At 43.6% G+C, this 14,752-nt stretch overlaps 1 protein-coding gene across 4 annotated transcripts in view; it reads left to right on the top strand.

Annotated features, from left to right (window-relative positions):
• Positions 1–14,752, top strand: part of upf1 (UPF1 RNA helicase and ATPase) — a 61,102-nt gene that overhangs the window by 23,858 nt on the left and 22,492 nt on the right. For all 4 annotated transcript variants that reach the window (XM_052037815.1, XM_052037814.1, XM_052037813.1 and 1 more), the window contains exons 2-4: positions 8,480–8,622; positions 10,154–10,243; positions 11,977–12,144. In XM_052037815.1, the coding sequence (XP_051893775.1) occupies positions 8,480–8,622; positions 10,154–10,243; positions 11,977–12,144 (401 nt within the window). The remainder of the gene's footprint in view (positions 1–8,479; positions 8,623–10,153; positions 10,244–11,976; positions 12,145–14,752) is intronic.

Below are 14,752 nucleotides of genomic sequence, written 5' to 3'. Positions count from 1 at the left end.
TGTTAGCTGATGCCGACTTCAGCAACCCCCGTGAGGTGGCCGCCCGGGCAGATGTCCTGTGGAGGGCCAAGCGCGAGAGCAGTTCGTCCGTCAGTCAAATCACCAGGCCGCGAGCCCAACGCCCGCCTCGCCCGGCCCCAGCAACCGAGCAGCCACGCCCCAGGAACGCAGACGACGACACGGGTGACCAGCTGTGCTTCTACCATCAGAGGTGGGGTGCGGAGGCCCGTCGATGCCGCCCACCCTGCAAGTTTCAGGGAAACGCCAGGGCCAGCCGCCGCTGATGGCTACGGCAGCTGGCCGCCGACAGAGCCTCCTCTTCGTTCAGGACAAGAAATCTGGATGGCGTTTCCTCGTTGATACTGGAGCGGAGGTCAGTATTTTGCCCCCGACAGGCCGCGACACTCGTGACAGGCCACCAGGTCCTCTACTCAATGCCGCCAACAGTACAACGATACGGTCTTTCGGCACCCGTACGCTTCAATTACATATTGGCGGCAGCCGTTTTACCTGGACCTTTACCCTTGCCACCGTCGCCCAACCACTCCTAGGAGCCGATTTCCTTCGGGCCCACAACCTGTTAGTCGACCTGCGAAGGAAGCGGTTAGTCCACTCTAGCACTCTCTGGACCTATCCCCTTGGAGAAATCAGCCCACCAGCCCTGCGCATGGACTCCATTTCCCTTTCTGGCGACGATTTCGCCAAGCTCCTAGCCGAATTCCCATCGATTTTGGCACCTTCGTTTACAAATTCTAGGCCCACACACAGGGTACGACACCACATCATTACCACAGGGCCACCCCTTCATGCCCGAGCACGACGATTACCTCCAGACAAGCTCCACCTGGCAAAGGAAGAGTTCTGTCACATGGAGGAGCTGGGGATTGTTCGCAGGTCAGACAGCCCCTGGGCCTCCCCTCTGCACATGGTCCCCAAAGCCACCGGAGGGTGGAGGCCCTGCGGCGACTACCGCAGGCTGAATGACGCCACCACCCCGGACTGCTATCCCATCCCTCACATCCAGGACTTCGCAGCAAACTTACATGGGGCCCGCATCTTTTCCAAAGTGGACCTCGTTAGGGGATACCACCAAATCCCGGTCCATCCGGATGACGTCCCCAAAACTGCGATTATCACCCCATTCGGCCTGTTCGAATTCCTTCGGATGCCGTTCGGCCTTAAGAACGCCGCGCAGACCTTCCAGCGGCTGATGGACGCGGTAGGCCGAGACCTGGACTTCGTGTTCATTTACTTGGATGACATACTGATCGCCAGCCGTAACCGCCAGGAACACCTTTCCCACCTCCGCCAGCTGTATTCCCGCCTCCGCGATTTCGGCCTCACGATCAACCCGTCCAAGTGCCAATTTGGACTTGACTCTATCGATTTCCTCGGCCACAAAATCACCAGCGACGGGGCAACACCCCTACCCGCCAAGGTGGATGCTATCCGCCATTTTGCCCGCCCCGACACAGTCAAAGGCCTACAGGAATTCCTTGGGATGGTCAACTTTTACCATCGTTTCATCCCTGCAGCAGCCCGTATCATGCGCCCTCTGTTCTTGCTGCTGGCTGGTAAGGGCAAGGACATCACCTGGACTGACGAGGCTGCGGCTGCTTTCGTTAAGGCCAAAGACGCCCTGGTAGACGCCACGATGCTGGTACACCCCAGGACTGACGTCCCGACTGCCCTCACGGTAGACGCGTCCAACACCGCGGTGGGTGGGGTACTGGAACAGCTACTCGAAGGCCGCTGGCAACCCTTGGCATTTTTCAGCAAGCACCTTAGACCTCCCGAACTGAAGTACAGCGCTTTTGATCGGGAACTTCTAGCGCTGTATCGGGCGGTCCGGCATTTCCGATACTTTCTAGAGGGCAGGCCTTTCACCGCTTTCACCGATCATAAGCCTCTGTCCTTTGCCTTCTCCAAAGTCTCCGATCCCTGGTCAGCTCGTCAGCAGAGACATTTATCCTACATTTCCGAGTTCACAACTGACATCCAACATGTCTCCGGAAAGGATAATGTCGTTGCTGATGCACTTTCCAGACCAACCATCCACAACCTATCCTTGGGTGTCGACTACACGGCCCTAGCTGACGCACAGCAAGCCGACAACGAACTGCCCAGCTACAGAACCACAGTCTCGGGTCTGCAGCTCCGAGATTTCTTGGTTGGTCCAGGTCAGCGGACCCTACTTTGCGACGTTGCGACTGGTCAGCCCCGCCCTATAGTCCCTGCAGCCTGGCGGAGACGCGTTTTTGACTCGGTACATGGGTTGGCGCACCCGTCCGTCAGATCTACTGTCCGACTGGTCGCCAGCAAGTTTGTCTGGCATGGCCTGCGCAAACAGGTCAGTGAGTGGGCCAGGACTTGTCCGCACTGCCAGACGTCAAAAATCCAGCGACATACCAAGGTCCCACCACAGCAGTTCGAGCCTACCCGTAGGAGGTTCGACCACATACACGTCGACCTCGTGGGCCCTCTGCCAGTTTCAAGAGGAGCCCGGTACCTCCTTACCATCGTGGACCGGTTCACAAGGTGGCCTGAGGCAACCCCCCTGACTGACATCACAACTGATTCCTGCGCCCGGGCGCTGCTCACAACTTGGGTCTCACGTTTTGGCGTTCCGGCCCACATCACTTCAGACAGAGGCACCCAATTCACTTCCAGTCTCTGGGCTGCATTAGCGAACCTGCTAGGGACGCAGCTGCACACCACCACGGCCTACCATCCTCAATCAAACGGGTTGGTGGAACGTTTTCACCGCCATCTGAAATCGGCCTTGATGGCCCGCCTGAAGGGTCCTAACTGGGTTGACGAGCTGCCTTGGGTCCTGCTCGGCATACGCACTGCCCCCAAAGAAGACCTCTGCACTTCGTCACTAGTTGTCCCCGGGGATTTCATACCTGCCCTTTGGGACCAAGGGGAACAACCCCCAGCAGTCCTACAAAGACTGCGCGAGAAGCTTGGCGCCTTGGCCCCAATTCCCACCTCACGGCACGGTCAAGCCCCATCCTGCCAGCCCAAGGAACTACGGGACTGTGATTTTGTTTTTGTTCGCAGGGGCACACCTCGGGCGCCATTGCAACGACCATATGAGGGACCGTTCCGAGTCATACGGAATAATGGATCCACTTTTATTTTGGACATTGGAGGCAGGGAACAGGTTTTCACAGCGGACCGCCTCAAACCGGCCCATTTGGATCTGCAACAGCCTGTCGAGGTTGCCACGCCGCGACGCAGAGGCAGCCCCCCTAAGCGGCAGCTGGCACAGCCCACGGACCTTGGGGATTGTCTCGCCGGTTCTGGGGGGGGTTGTGTGGCGACTCACCGTCTAGTTGGGCGAACCGGCTCGGCAGTCGGGTCGCGCGGCGTCGGAGTGACGAGGCCCAAGATGGCGGCGGACCTCGTCTTTCCGAGCGACGGGGAGAACCCGCGTGCGGGAAAGTCCTGATGACATAGGACTTACGTCATTGCCGGTTGTTTTGGGCGGGAACATTCTCTCTTAAAGGGCCCGCGCAAGGCGGGAAAATAAACCAGTTCTGTTTGGCAATCCTCCGAGTAGAGTCTTGTTTTATTCCGCGGTAGCAACCGCTACAATAGCATATATAATCATAAAGAACAATAAAATATAAAAAAAATCTGTAGATCCAATGATCTCTTAGTAAATGAATATAATATAAAAGAAAGGAAAGAGAAAGATTTATTATATAAATTTAAAAAAAACCCAAATCAATAAAAAATATTATAAACAATATAAACTAAACAAAAAAAAACTTTTCAAAAGAAAAACAAACAACAAAAAAGGGGAAAAAAACTGGGCTAAACTTTCTCAGTAGAAACAAAACAATATTATGTCGTCAAGTCTGTTCCTCCAAGTTGGAAAGTTATTGAAAGGGGATCTACATCATGCGAAAATATTGAATAAATGGACTCCAAATATCTTCAATTTAAGCGAAGGATTAACAGTACCACTCCTAATTTTTTCCAAGTTTAAACATGATATAGTTTGAGAAAACCATTGAAAAGTAGATCAATAGTCTTATCACAGTGGGGTAGAAGCTGTCCTCAAGTCTGGTGGTATGTGCCCTCAGGCACCCGTATCTTCTACCCGATGGAAGAGGAGAGAAGAGAGAATGTCCTGGGTGGGTGGGGTCTTTGATTATGCTGTCTGCTACACCAAGACAAGAGGTAAAGACAGAGTCCAAGGAGGGGAGGCTGGTGTATGTGATGCGCTGGGCTGTGTCCACAACTCTCTGCAGCTTCTTGCGGTCCTGGGCAGAGCAGTTGCCGTACCAAGCCATGATACATCCAAATAGGATGCTTTCTGTGGTGCATTGGTAAAAGTTGGTGAGAGTCAAAGGGGACAAACCAAATTTCTTTAGCCTCCTGAGGAAGTAGAGGTGCTGGTGAGCTTTCTTGGCCGTGGCATCCACGTGATTTGACCAGGACAGGCTGTTGGTGATGTTCACACCCAGAACTGCACATGCAAAGATTTATTAATCGGTCATTCAAGGGAAACTGAAGGAGAATAATTGATTAGAAATGACAATATTCTTATTATTTATAACAGGATCATAAACTTTGATACCTGGGGTGAGTTTCATACTGAGATGTAGGTCTCAAGTGGTGCCCCTGAGTGGCATGGTGAATACAGGTCATTGCTGGAGCCTGCTGGCAGCTGCTCCATGTGTTGACAGACCAGCCAAGTCCCACAGTCTCTCTCTTAATCTTTTAGATGTGATGGAAGCTGCTCTTTCCCTCTCTTTGCCTGGTTTACTCGGCTCTCTGCACCCTGGAGATTTCTGTGGTGACAAGCTCCATGGTGGTTGCTGGCTAGGTCTTCCGAGGCAGCCATTACACATTGTTTAGGGATGATGAGATACCTTGAACTGTTTCATAATTGCTGGCATGCCAGCAGAGGGCTGAGCCCTGAACCAACTTCTTGCAACAGAGCTCTTGATATACATATTGTTAAGACATGAATCTTGGTATCCCTAAAGCTATGATTTAGCAGTGATTCCATTATCATTTCAGTCCAGGGAAAGCATCCTGAATGCTGATGGAGGTGCTATTGTACAGATCCCCTTAAATGCATCTATACTGTTGACTTCGACCTCTCCCTGTCTGTAGTAGTGTTACGGACTAGGTTACTATTGGTGAATGTCCTTTTAAGACACAGCACAGTGGTATGTGTGTGTGGTGTGATAACGACAACAGAAGATAAGGACGTAATGACGTTTTTGGAGCAGACAGTGGGAGTCAGTTGGAGGAGAGGGAGAGAGACACCTGCCTGCTAGTCTCTGTATCGATGGATGAAAAGCAATAACTGTGTCTGTCACTACAATCCACATATGGATCGTTGGAATAATCCAGTGGAGTCCACTTTGTTGTTAACCTGTAGTGGGGAAACAGGTATTTGTGTGGACGGCCATGATTCGAGTGCTTTTTGGGGTGGCAGATGCTTTGGAACAAAGCGGTGGAGTAGTCACTGCTGAGTAGACACTGAGGTGTCGTATGGGTTCCATCGTGGAACATTTGGATTTCGTAATGTCTATTTTCTCTCTGTTTTGTCTTCGGTCAACAGTGGTTTTGCAGAAGCCTTTGCTCATGTTTCACCTTACAGCTTGCTGAACTGAACTTTGAGAACTATTCCTGGACTTGGAGTTTGGGAATTTGCCACACACACACTTCGAGTTTAGTTTTGGGGTTAATGTTGAAGATCTAACATTTTTACTTCTAACGTTCTAACATTTTTACTTTCATTCTTTCTTATTATCATAAATAGTTATTAATAAAATAGTTAACACTTGGTGTGTTTCTTTTGTTGCTGGTACGTGACTGTAGTGAAGTGAGTTCTACATTCTCGCTAATCTTTGGGTAAAGAAGTTTCTTCTGAATTTCCTATTAGATTTATGGATGACTGTCTTAAATTGATGATTTCTAATTAGCTTATTTCTCACAAGTGAAAGCATTTTCTTTGGATCCACTTTATCAAAACTCTTAGTCTTAAAAGATGTCCTAACATGTTGGACACCCTTCAGCCTTTCCTCCAGAAAAGAGTCAGTCTGTTCATCCTTTCCAAATATGCATACCCTTGCTTTTCTGGTATCAGATTTCTAAACCTCTGCATCCTCCCCAGTGCCTCCATGTTTCTACAACATGACAACCAAAACTATGTGCAGTACTCTTGGCCAGATCTAACCAAAGTTCAAAATAGATTCAGATAACTGTACTTTTCAATTCTATCCCTCTAGAAATAAGCCTATTTGTATGGTTTGCTTTTTCTTAGGCCTTACTAGCTTAGTGCAACTTTTATTGATGTAGTTGTTCTAGATCTCTAATCCCCGCTACTCTCACCATCCAAGTAGCAGGTGACCTCTTATTCCTGTTGTGGCCGTTGCATTTCATTTCATTTGTTTACCCTCATTGCACTTTCTCTGAAGCTGCTGCACTATATTCTGCATTCTGTTTTCTTTTTACTATCTCAATGTATTTATGTATGGCATGATCTGCCCAGATGGCATGAAGACAAGTTTTTTCACTGTATCTCCGTACACATGACAATAATTAACCAATAATAATTTACATTTATGAACATTGCTTCATTTGCCAATTATTTGTCTGAAAATGTCTTGTAATTTGTTTGTCATCCTCACTATCTCATTTTCCAGAGGTAACATTTTTGGTTTGACCATTCTTTAAAATAGGAAAGATCAGAAATCATGTTTTAAGTTGTCGAGAAGGAGGGGGGATGGGTCTGAAAGGACAAAGGGAATGTCTTTGATAGCTGGCGATCAAGAGAGCCTGGCTGGCACAAGTGATGGTACCGAGTTAGGGAAGAGAAGTCTTGTTAATTGCAGGTGTTCTGTCCAGATAAAATGTGAATGAGAATTGGAATGAAATAAAGGCTAGAACTGTGAAACCACTCCTCCTCTACAACTTAAAAATGTTTATTTTCCAGTTATTCCTCATTATGTTGAAAAGTCACTAACAAAACTCTCTGATCTGTAGAATGATTCTAACATTTGTTTTTCAGATTTCTAGACTTTTTGTTTTCTGTTATTTGTCATATGGAAAATGTCATATTGTTAGTCATTTTAGATAATGCATCAAAACAAATGTGGAAGGTTTAAACTGTCTTTCAGATGCCATCTGCTCTTTTGCAAATAATAGGACAGCCCCTGCATCTTTGCTAACTTCTCATTGGTTATCAGAGAACTGGTTGTTGATCAGTTGTAGAAATGGGTCTTATTTTCATTGCACGTTGTGTTTAAATGAGAAGTGAATTAAGACTCCATACCAGCTTTGAAAGGTGATGCAGAACGTACAACTTAGATACTTGTTCAGTTAGCAATAGACTGTTGCCAAGAATACTGGTGTTGGCTAAGGAGAGGAATCTCTTAACGAATGACCAGACTTTTGGGTACTTCTGAACCATGGTGCCATGACAGAAGTTGGAGTAATTTTTTCATTGGAGACTGGGGGCATTTTTAATTCTGTGTAGAACTTGCAGGCGTATAGACATTGGTATCGCACCCTCTTAACATAAATTAACAGATTTGGTTCATTAATTGAACTCCAGAAGAGTGAATGAACAGCTGTCAGAATTTTGTGAGCGTTCCATTGTATCTGTAATGGTTGTCATAACAACCGTGTGATCTCACTGAGAAGGGAGTTCAGTTACTGTGGAGAGCTTGTTGTGATTAGGCAGACACATCTAATCATGTGTTGTCTGTATATGCGGAATATATCTTGGTCTTAAATGCCCCAGAAGGTACATTGCTGATTCACCTGGACTTAGTTAATACACTTGTATTATTTTAACTTGGTTTGAAAGAACTGATATTCTGATGTGAATAACAGAGACCTAGAGCAGGAGCCCTAAATGAGAAACTAGCAATTATAAATTCAGCAATTCGGGAGATCATCGCTATTTTCTCCCTTAAACTTTGCTGAAATGAATTTTTAACATTAACTGGTCTTTTGTCAGTGCTATAAAAGGTTCCAGGCTAATAAAGGTAACCAGTTAAATCCTGTATTTGTATAAGAGTTAGGGAGTGCAGTTCCTAGGTCTGGCAATTTTCTATCTTGTTCTGATAAGCTGTGCACTTGTATTGATTGTCAGGGTGATGACAATTGTCCAAACAGTTGTTGCTCGCCTAGTCTTGAATGATTGAAGTTGTGCACATGCTGCTGGTTTGCTAGCCATCTCGCTGGAAGCACTCTGTCTTCTGACTTCATCAAATGTGGTGGAATAGTTAAAGAAACTGCACAGAATAATGATGGGGTTCACTTTTGTATTGTGGAAATATCCTGACCAGAGCGGAGACTACAGCACAAAGCAAGTTTCATGGAAGATGGAAGCAAATTTCTGTCTCCTTTTCATCACTTGGATATGATAGCTGTTGATCATTGTGAATGAAAACCGTTTGGCCCATAGATTGTGTATTTATGGGGATTCTTTATCTTTACTCAGGTGAATGGACCAGATGGTGTTCTCCAGAACGGGGCAGTTGATGATGCAGTTGCCAAAGCAAGTCAGTTGTTACCAGAACTGAACTTTGAAGAGGATGAAGAGGATACATACTACACCAAGGATCTTCCTCTGCATGCCTGCAGGTGCCATAATTTGATTTTTCTGTTTAATCATTTAAATAGTTCAGTAATTGGTTTATATTGGTAGAATTATGCAGCAAGACAGAATGAATCTGCTAATTAGCATCTCTATTGTATAAATCACTGAAACATAGTCTGGCTAGCAGATGGCATAAATTGTTTTAAATCCTTTTGTAGTGTTGGATGAAAACAAGCCTTCTATCCCCAAACTTTAATCTCTCTGGCAATTTTGAGCAGTTTGTTTGAGGCTTTGACTAAACTTCAAGGAAAGTGGTTACCAGCAATAAGAACTGGAAATTTTATCAAGGTAGTTACTAGCTATTAATTCAGTTTCCCAATCCATGTTATGTCCTGGTGCATCCCACAGATCACATCTATGATTTTAGTAATGGCAACTGGAATGTGACCATGGAAGCTCAAGCTAATTCCTTGTTCACCCTGCTCCACGTAGTCATACAAGGTGAATCGGGAACTTCCTTTGCAAATTCTAAACTTGATATTTGTTCATTTTGAGTTTGCAGCTTGTTGAACGCTCCTGTCTTTTCTCCTGGTCAAACACCAAGAAAATTGTTTCAGTTATTCAAGTTAAATTTTGTATTTTGGACAGTTCTAGTTTGATGCACATTTGGATTTTGGATCGTTCATAAAGAAATTAACATAGGAAATGAATGCATCTGTTTTTATAACAAAAGAACTTTTATTAATTCCAGCTTTTAATTGCTGCAGGGCTCTAATTGCATAGGTTTTAATGGTTCTGAACGAAGTTTCATCAAAACAAATCCAGAAATGTGTACCATGGTCCCCCTCTGATCCTATATCTATAATCTGGTTTTAGGTTTGAATTTGGCAAAAGGTTACTAGCCTAATTTGTCAAGCTGTTTCTGAACTTCATGCATTAGTCACCAGCTGCAGTGTTCCTAAAGGAACATCTTAGTACACGGTGTACCTTCACTTAGAGCTACACAAGGTCAAAGTAACCAGTTTGTGTTTGTAATCAAATTCCCTCCAGGGTGTAGCCTGGTATGTGGCTCTCCCTCCAGGGTTTAACCCACTCCAGTTGAAAAGTGGTCCATTGATTCTATTGGATAGACTCAGCAGATGGCCTGTAGTTGCAACAGCTAAATTCTTTGATTTTCTAAGTTTGTTTGAATAATGGCTGGGTATAATCTTTTGATATTTGGTATGTTATTGGTGTATTTTCTGATCTGTATATGGATTGTGATATTGGAAAAATAATTGGCTTCCATTTGCCCTACACAAGAAGGCTTTCCCCTCAACTAGTTCTTAATCAGAAGTTAATCCTGATATGTCTGGCGCTCTGAAGGGGGGAAAAAGCTATTTAAATGGCAAATGTTAATGAATCTGTTTTCCTTTTGGCTTCTGAATGTAATGGAATGAACGTGTGCCTCTAGTTCCTTCTTATCCACACCAGCACCCAATCCCTTTCAGAATCTGTTTGTCATTAAAATATGAACCACTAAAATTATAGATCTTTTAAATGCAGTTAATTTAATTCATTTTCTTCTGTTTCCAGTTATTGTGGGATTCATGATCCAGCCTGTGTAGTTTATTGCAATACCAGCAAGAAATGGTTCTGTAATGGACGTGGAAACACCTCTGGCAGGTGAGTTGGGAGTCTTTCTGTAAACAATTAGAACTGATTTTTGAAGGAATTGTTAGTCAACTTGGTGCATTGGGCAGCACTCTTGAATCTGAGTCAGTGGTTTGAATTCAGGCCCCAAATTTGAGGACCAAACTTCAGACTGACTCTCTTTTGGAGAGAGGATTCTTTCAACTGAGACTTCATTTCCCTACTTTGATTGATGCACAAGGTCCTGTGAGAGTAGGGAATTGCTGTGTACTGTTTGATCCAAGCCTCTAAAACTAAATTAGTTGCCCCCATCTGTTGGAATTCTTAGGTTGATTACTGTGATTCATACCAGTAAAAAGTGGAATTAATGAAGCATTTTTGGTGTTATGCTCTAGTGCACTCTAATGGACTTTGCACCAACTAATTTCCCCTGGACTTAATAACCATGCACATGTGATAGATCCTTAGTTATCAGCTGAGCTTGTTAGGTGTTGAAGGTGCTATATTTTATCTTACTGTGACAAGCTTACCTTTTGCAATTATATGTAATGAATGCACTGTTTGTGTTTTGACTCTTAAAAGTTGTGCTTCCTACGGTGCCCTTTTTATTATTATACTGAATAAAGTTAGCACCAGATTTTAACTTGACTGTTTTCACTGTTCACAAAAGCAATCCTTTAATATTTCATTCAAACAGCCAACTTGCCATGAAATGAAGATTCCAGCATTTAAAGGTTAATCTAATATAGATCATATTATATTGCTGCATTGCTTCAAGATGTTAGATGATGGTGATTTTGATGCAGATGGTGAGGGGAGTGTAAGCTGTCATATCAGCTGTGGGAGCAGTGAACGATGGGAGAGTGGAGGACAATTATTCTAAGAAAATGATCAACTTTATTCTTGGAGGGAATTTTCATTGTAATCAAAGGAGATAAGAAAATGAAGTTAGCTTTATTCCTTTCTGTGCCTTGGAGTTGCCAAGCTTGCTGCTGTGGGATGCTTGCAGCATTGAATGATTCACTGAATTAATTCTCTATACTAAGTCTGTGCCCAAATAAACCTCAAGATGAGGCTTCAGCGGATCTTTTTAAATGTTGTTCATGGTGCAGTGTGGTTGAAAACATCTTTGTATATTGAATATTAAGGGAGTCAAGCGATTATCGGGTTGATACAGGATCTGCCATCATATTGAATGGTGGAACAAGGGCTAGAGGCCCAACAGTTACTCTTCATGTTTCTTATGTTCTTGTAGGCCATTGTGACATCGCTGGCACTATGACCCAAAGTCAAACAAAAAAATTTGAGTGCATAATCTGGTGTGATATTTCTGTACAATAGTTGGGTAATGCTGCATACTGGGATGCCAGCTTTCAATTGAGGTACTGAAACGAGGCCCATCTGTCTTGTAACTAATCCCATGTCACATATTGAAAATGAGCAAAGGAGTTTTCCCTTGTGGCTAGGCTAAATGTTTATCTCTCATCCAACATCACCAAAACCATTTAACTAGTTTTATCTCTGAGACCTTTCTGTAGGTTGGTTGTACTATTTGCCTGGAAAAATGATTAATTGATTAATTATGGTCCCTTGAGACTTCCTGAAGATGTGAAAGCTGCTCTGAATTAAAGTTAGTTTCTTTGTTTTAAGTGGATCCTCTTTTTAAATTTTTTTGATAGTGTTAAAAAACATTTTGTTGCCTGCCTTTCAATTCTGAAATTTTGTAAATGTTCTTTTGGTTTCATTTTCACCTTGTTCTTTTGCAGCCATATTGTAAACCACCTGGTGAGAGCCAAATGCAAGGAGGTGACTCTGCATAAAGATGGACCTCTGGGGGAGACTGTCTTGGAGTGCTACAACTGTGGCTGCAGGAACGTGTTTCTCCTTGGTTTTATCCCTGCCAAGGCTGACTCTGTGGTGGTGCTACTCTGCAGGTGAGTGAGCGTGTCTGAGGCTACAGAGAATTAAAAGTTGATGAGTTGACTATAAAAATGTTCAGACTTAGTTGAACTCAGGGAAGAAAGTTCCAGGAGAACGAACAGGTGAGCATGACATTAAAAGTTGGAATTAGGAATGATAAACTGGAATTTGGTAAAAGGTAAAAATAAACTAATGAAACTAAGGTAAAGCCCCTGCCTTGGATCGATTGCAGGTTAAAAGAGCATCTAGAGCAGAATGGTGTGCACTATTACACAATTTGTAAATTAGTAATTCATTTTTTTAAAAATGTAGTGACAGAGGATTGACAGATAGCTAACGTTATAGCAGTGTTTAAGAAGGTCATTAAATATGACCAGGAAGTTGTAGAGCAATCACATTAACTCTTGGTAGCTGGGGAGAAATATCATGGAATCTCACTAAGGAGAAAATTGAGTAGTATCTAACAAGCAAATGCATAATGTTGAATAATCAGCTTGAATTTCAACAAGGAAAGACTAGCTTGTCCAACTCCATTGAATTCTTTGAAATGTATTGGAGAGATTAGATAAGAGTAATGCAGTCAATGCAGATGGTCCAAGTTTTATGTATCATGTAATAGATTAAAGTAGAGTCAGGGAACTCTAGCTACTAGAGTAGATAGCCAGCTGACTTTAAAACCGCAGAGGATAGCAAAAACAATTATTCAGATATAGAGAAAGTGAAAATGAGGTCTCACTAGGGTTGGTGCTAGGGCTCCTGTTGAGAATTCATAAAATAAGAATTTGGATTGCAAAATCAAAATGCAATTTCTAATGTTATAAATGGCATCAAATTGAGATAGTTGGTAGTAGCACAGACATGATGGTATTGGTTTATTATTGTCACTTATACTGAGATACAGTAGAAAAACTTGTCTTGCATTCTGTTCATACAGATCAATTTATTACACAGTGCATTAAGGTAGTACAAGGAAAAACAATATAGAATGAAGTGTCACAGCTATAGAGAAAGTGCAGGTAGGCAGTAAAGTGCAAAGGTAGATTGTGAGGTTAAAGGTCCATCTTATCATACTAGGGAATTGTTCAATAGTCTTTATCACAGTGGGATAGAAGCTGTCCTTGAACCTGGTGGTACATGCTTTCAGGCTTTTGTATCTTTTGCCTGATGGGAAGGGAGAAAATGGAGAATGTCTGGGATGAGTGAGGTCTTTGATTATGCTGACTGCTATACTGAGGCAGCGAGAGGTATAGAGAGAGTCCATGGAGGGGAGGCTGGTTTCTGTGATGTGCTGAGCTGTGTCCACAACTCTCTGCAGTTTCTTGCAGTCCCGGGCAGAGCAGTTGCCATACCAAGCTGTGATGCATCCAGATAGGATGCTTTTTATGGTGCATTGATAAAAGTTGCTGGGTGTCAAAGGGGACATGCCAAATTTCTTTAGCCTCCTGAGGAAGTAGAGGTTCTGGTGAGCTTTCTCGGCTCTGGCATCTACGTGGTTGGACCAGGACAGGCTATTGGTGATGTTCACTCCTTAGAACTTGAAGCTCTCAATCCTCTTGTCCTCAGCACAGTTGATGTAGACAGGAGCATCTGCACCATTCGCTTTCTGGAAGTCAACAACCAGCTCTTTTGTTTAGCTGACATTGAGGGAAAGGTTGTCATGACACCATGTCACTAAGCTTTCTATCTCCTTCCTGTACTCCGAATCATCATTATTTGAGATACGCCCACTACAGTGGTATCATCTGCAAACTAGTATGATTTTGATGGACCTAATGGTCTTTGGTATTGTAAATGTTCTAATTCTATCAATGCAAGTCTTTAAAGAAATGAAAGGTTTTGATAGAATAGACACTATATTTCCATGTGGAGAGCAAAACTGGAGTATATCAGTAGACAAAAGTCAAATTCAGCAGAAAGCTCTTCTCACAGAACAGTGAGAAAGTGTCTATCATATGACTTGGTGGAGGCTAATAGTCTGGATGTATTTAAGAGGAAGCGAGGAGCACAAGATTAAAAAATACATTAAGGGGTATTCTGATGCATTAATGTAGACAAATTTGTTTCTTAGCTGTAGAATCTGTAATGGTATGACCTTGGGCCTGAGTATGGCTATGCTGAATTTGTTGATCTATTGTTGGGCTGGAATATCAGAGCCAGTTTATGAAAGGTTCTGAGCCCCTGCATACTGGGGAAATCATTCATGCATGATCTGCACGAGCAAGGGCTACCTATGTCAGGATTCATAATTAAGACAGGCCACTGATTATGATACTGAAAAACAACTTGCAGCCTCTTGAAACTTAGTTGGCCATCAGTATTTCAGGAATGGAAGGCCAAATCTCCCAATTTGGAGAAGCTGGTACTGGTTTTATTGGATGGGCAAAAATCAATTAAAATATCAGTTGCTTCCTTCGTGACTATGTTTTAAGGTGCATAATGATGTTTTAAGAAGCTTGTATTTTTAAAAAAAGATTACTGGAAATACTCGGGTCATGTAGCATCTGGGGAGAGAAACAGACTTGGCCAACTTGTGTTTACATAAGTTGCTTCTGTGTAGAGTGAAGGGTTTATAATTTATACAGCAGATTGTAATTCTGAGATCCTTTATTATCCAGCAACCTG

Source organism: Pristis pectinata, chromosome 24 (genome assembly GCF_009764475.1).
Source record: "Pristis pectinata isolate sPriPec2 chromosome 24, sPriPec2.1.pri, whole genome shotgun sequence".
Taxonomy (NCBI): Eukaryota; Metazoa; Chordata; class Chondrichthyes; order Rhinopristiformes; family Pristidae; genus Pristis; species Pristis pectinata.
Note: the sequence above shows the minus strand (reverse complement) of the source record. Positions and strands in the feature narration are given on the sequence as shown.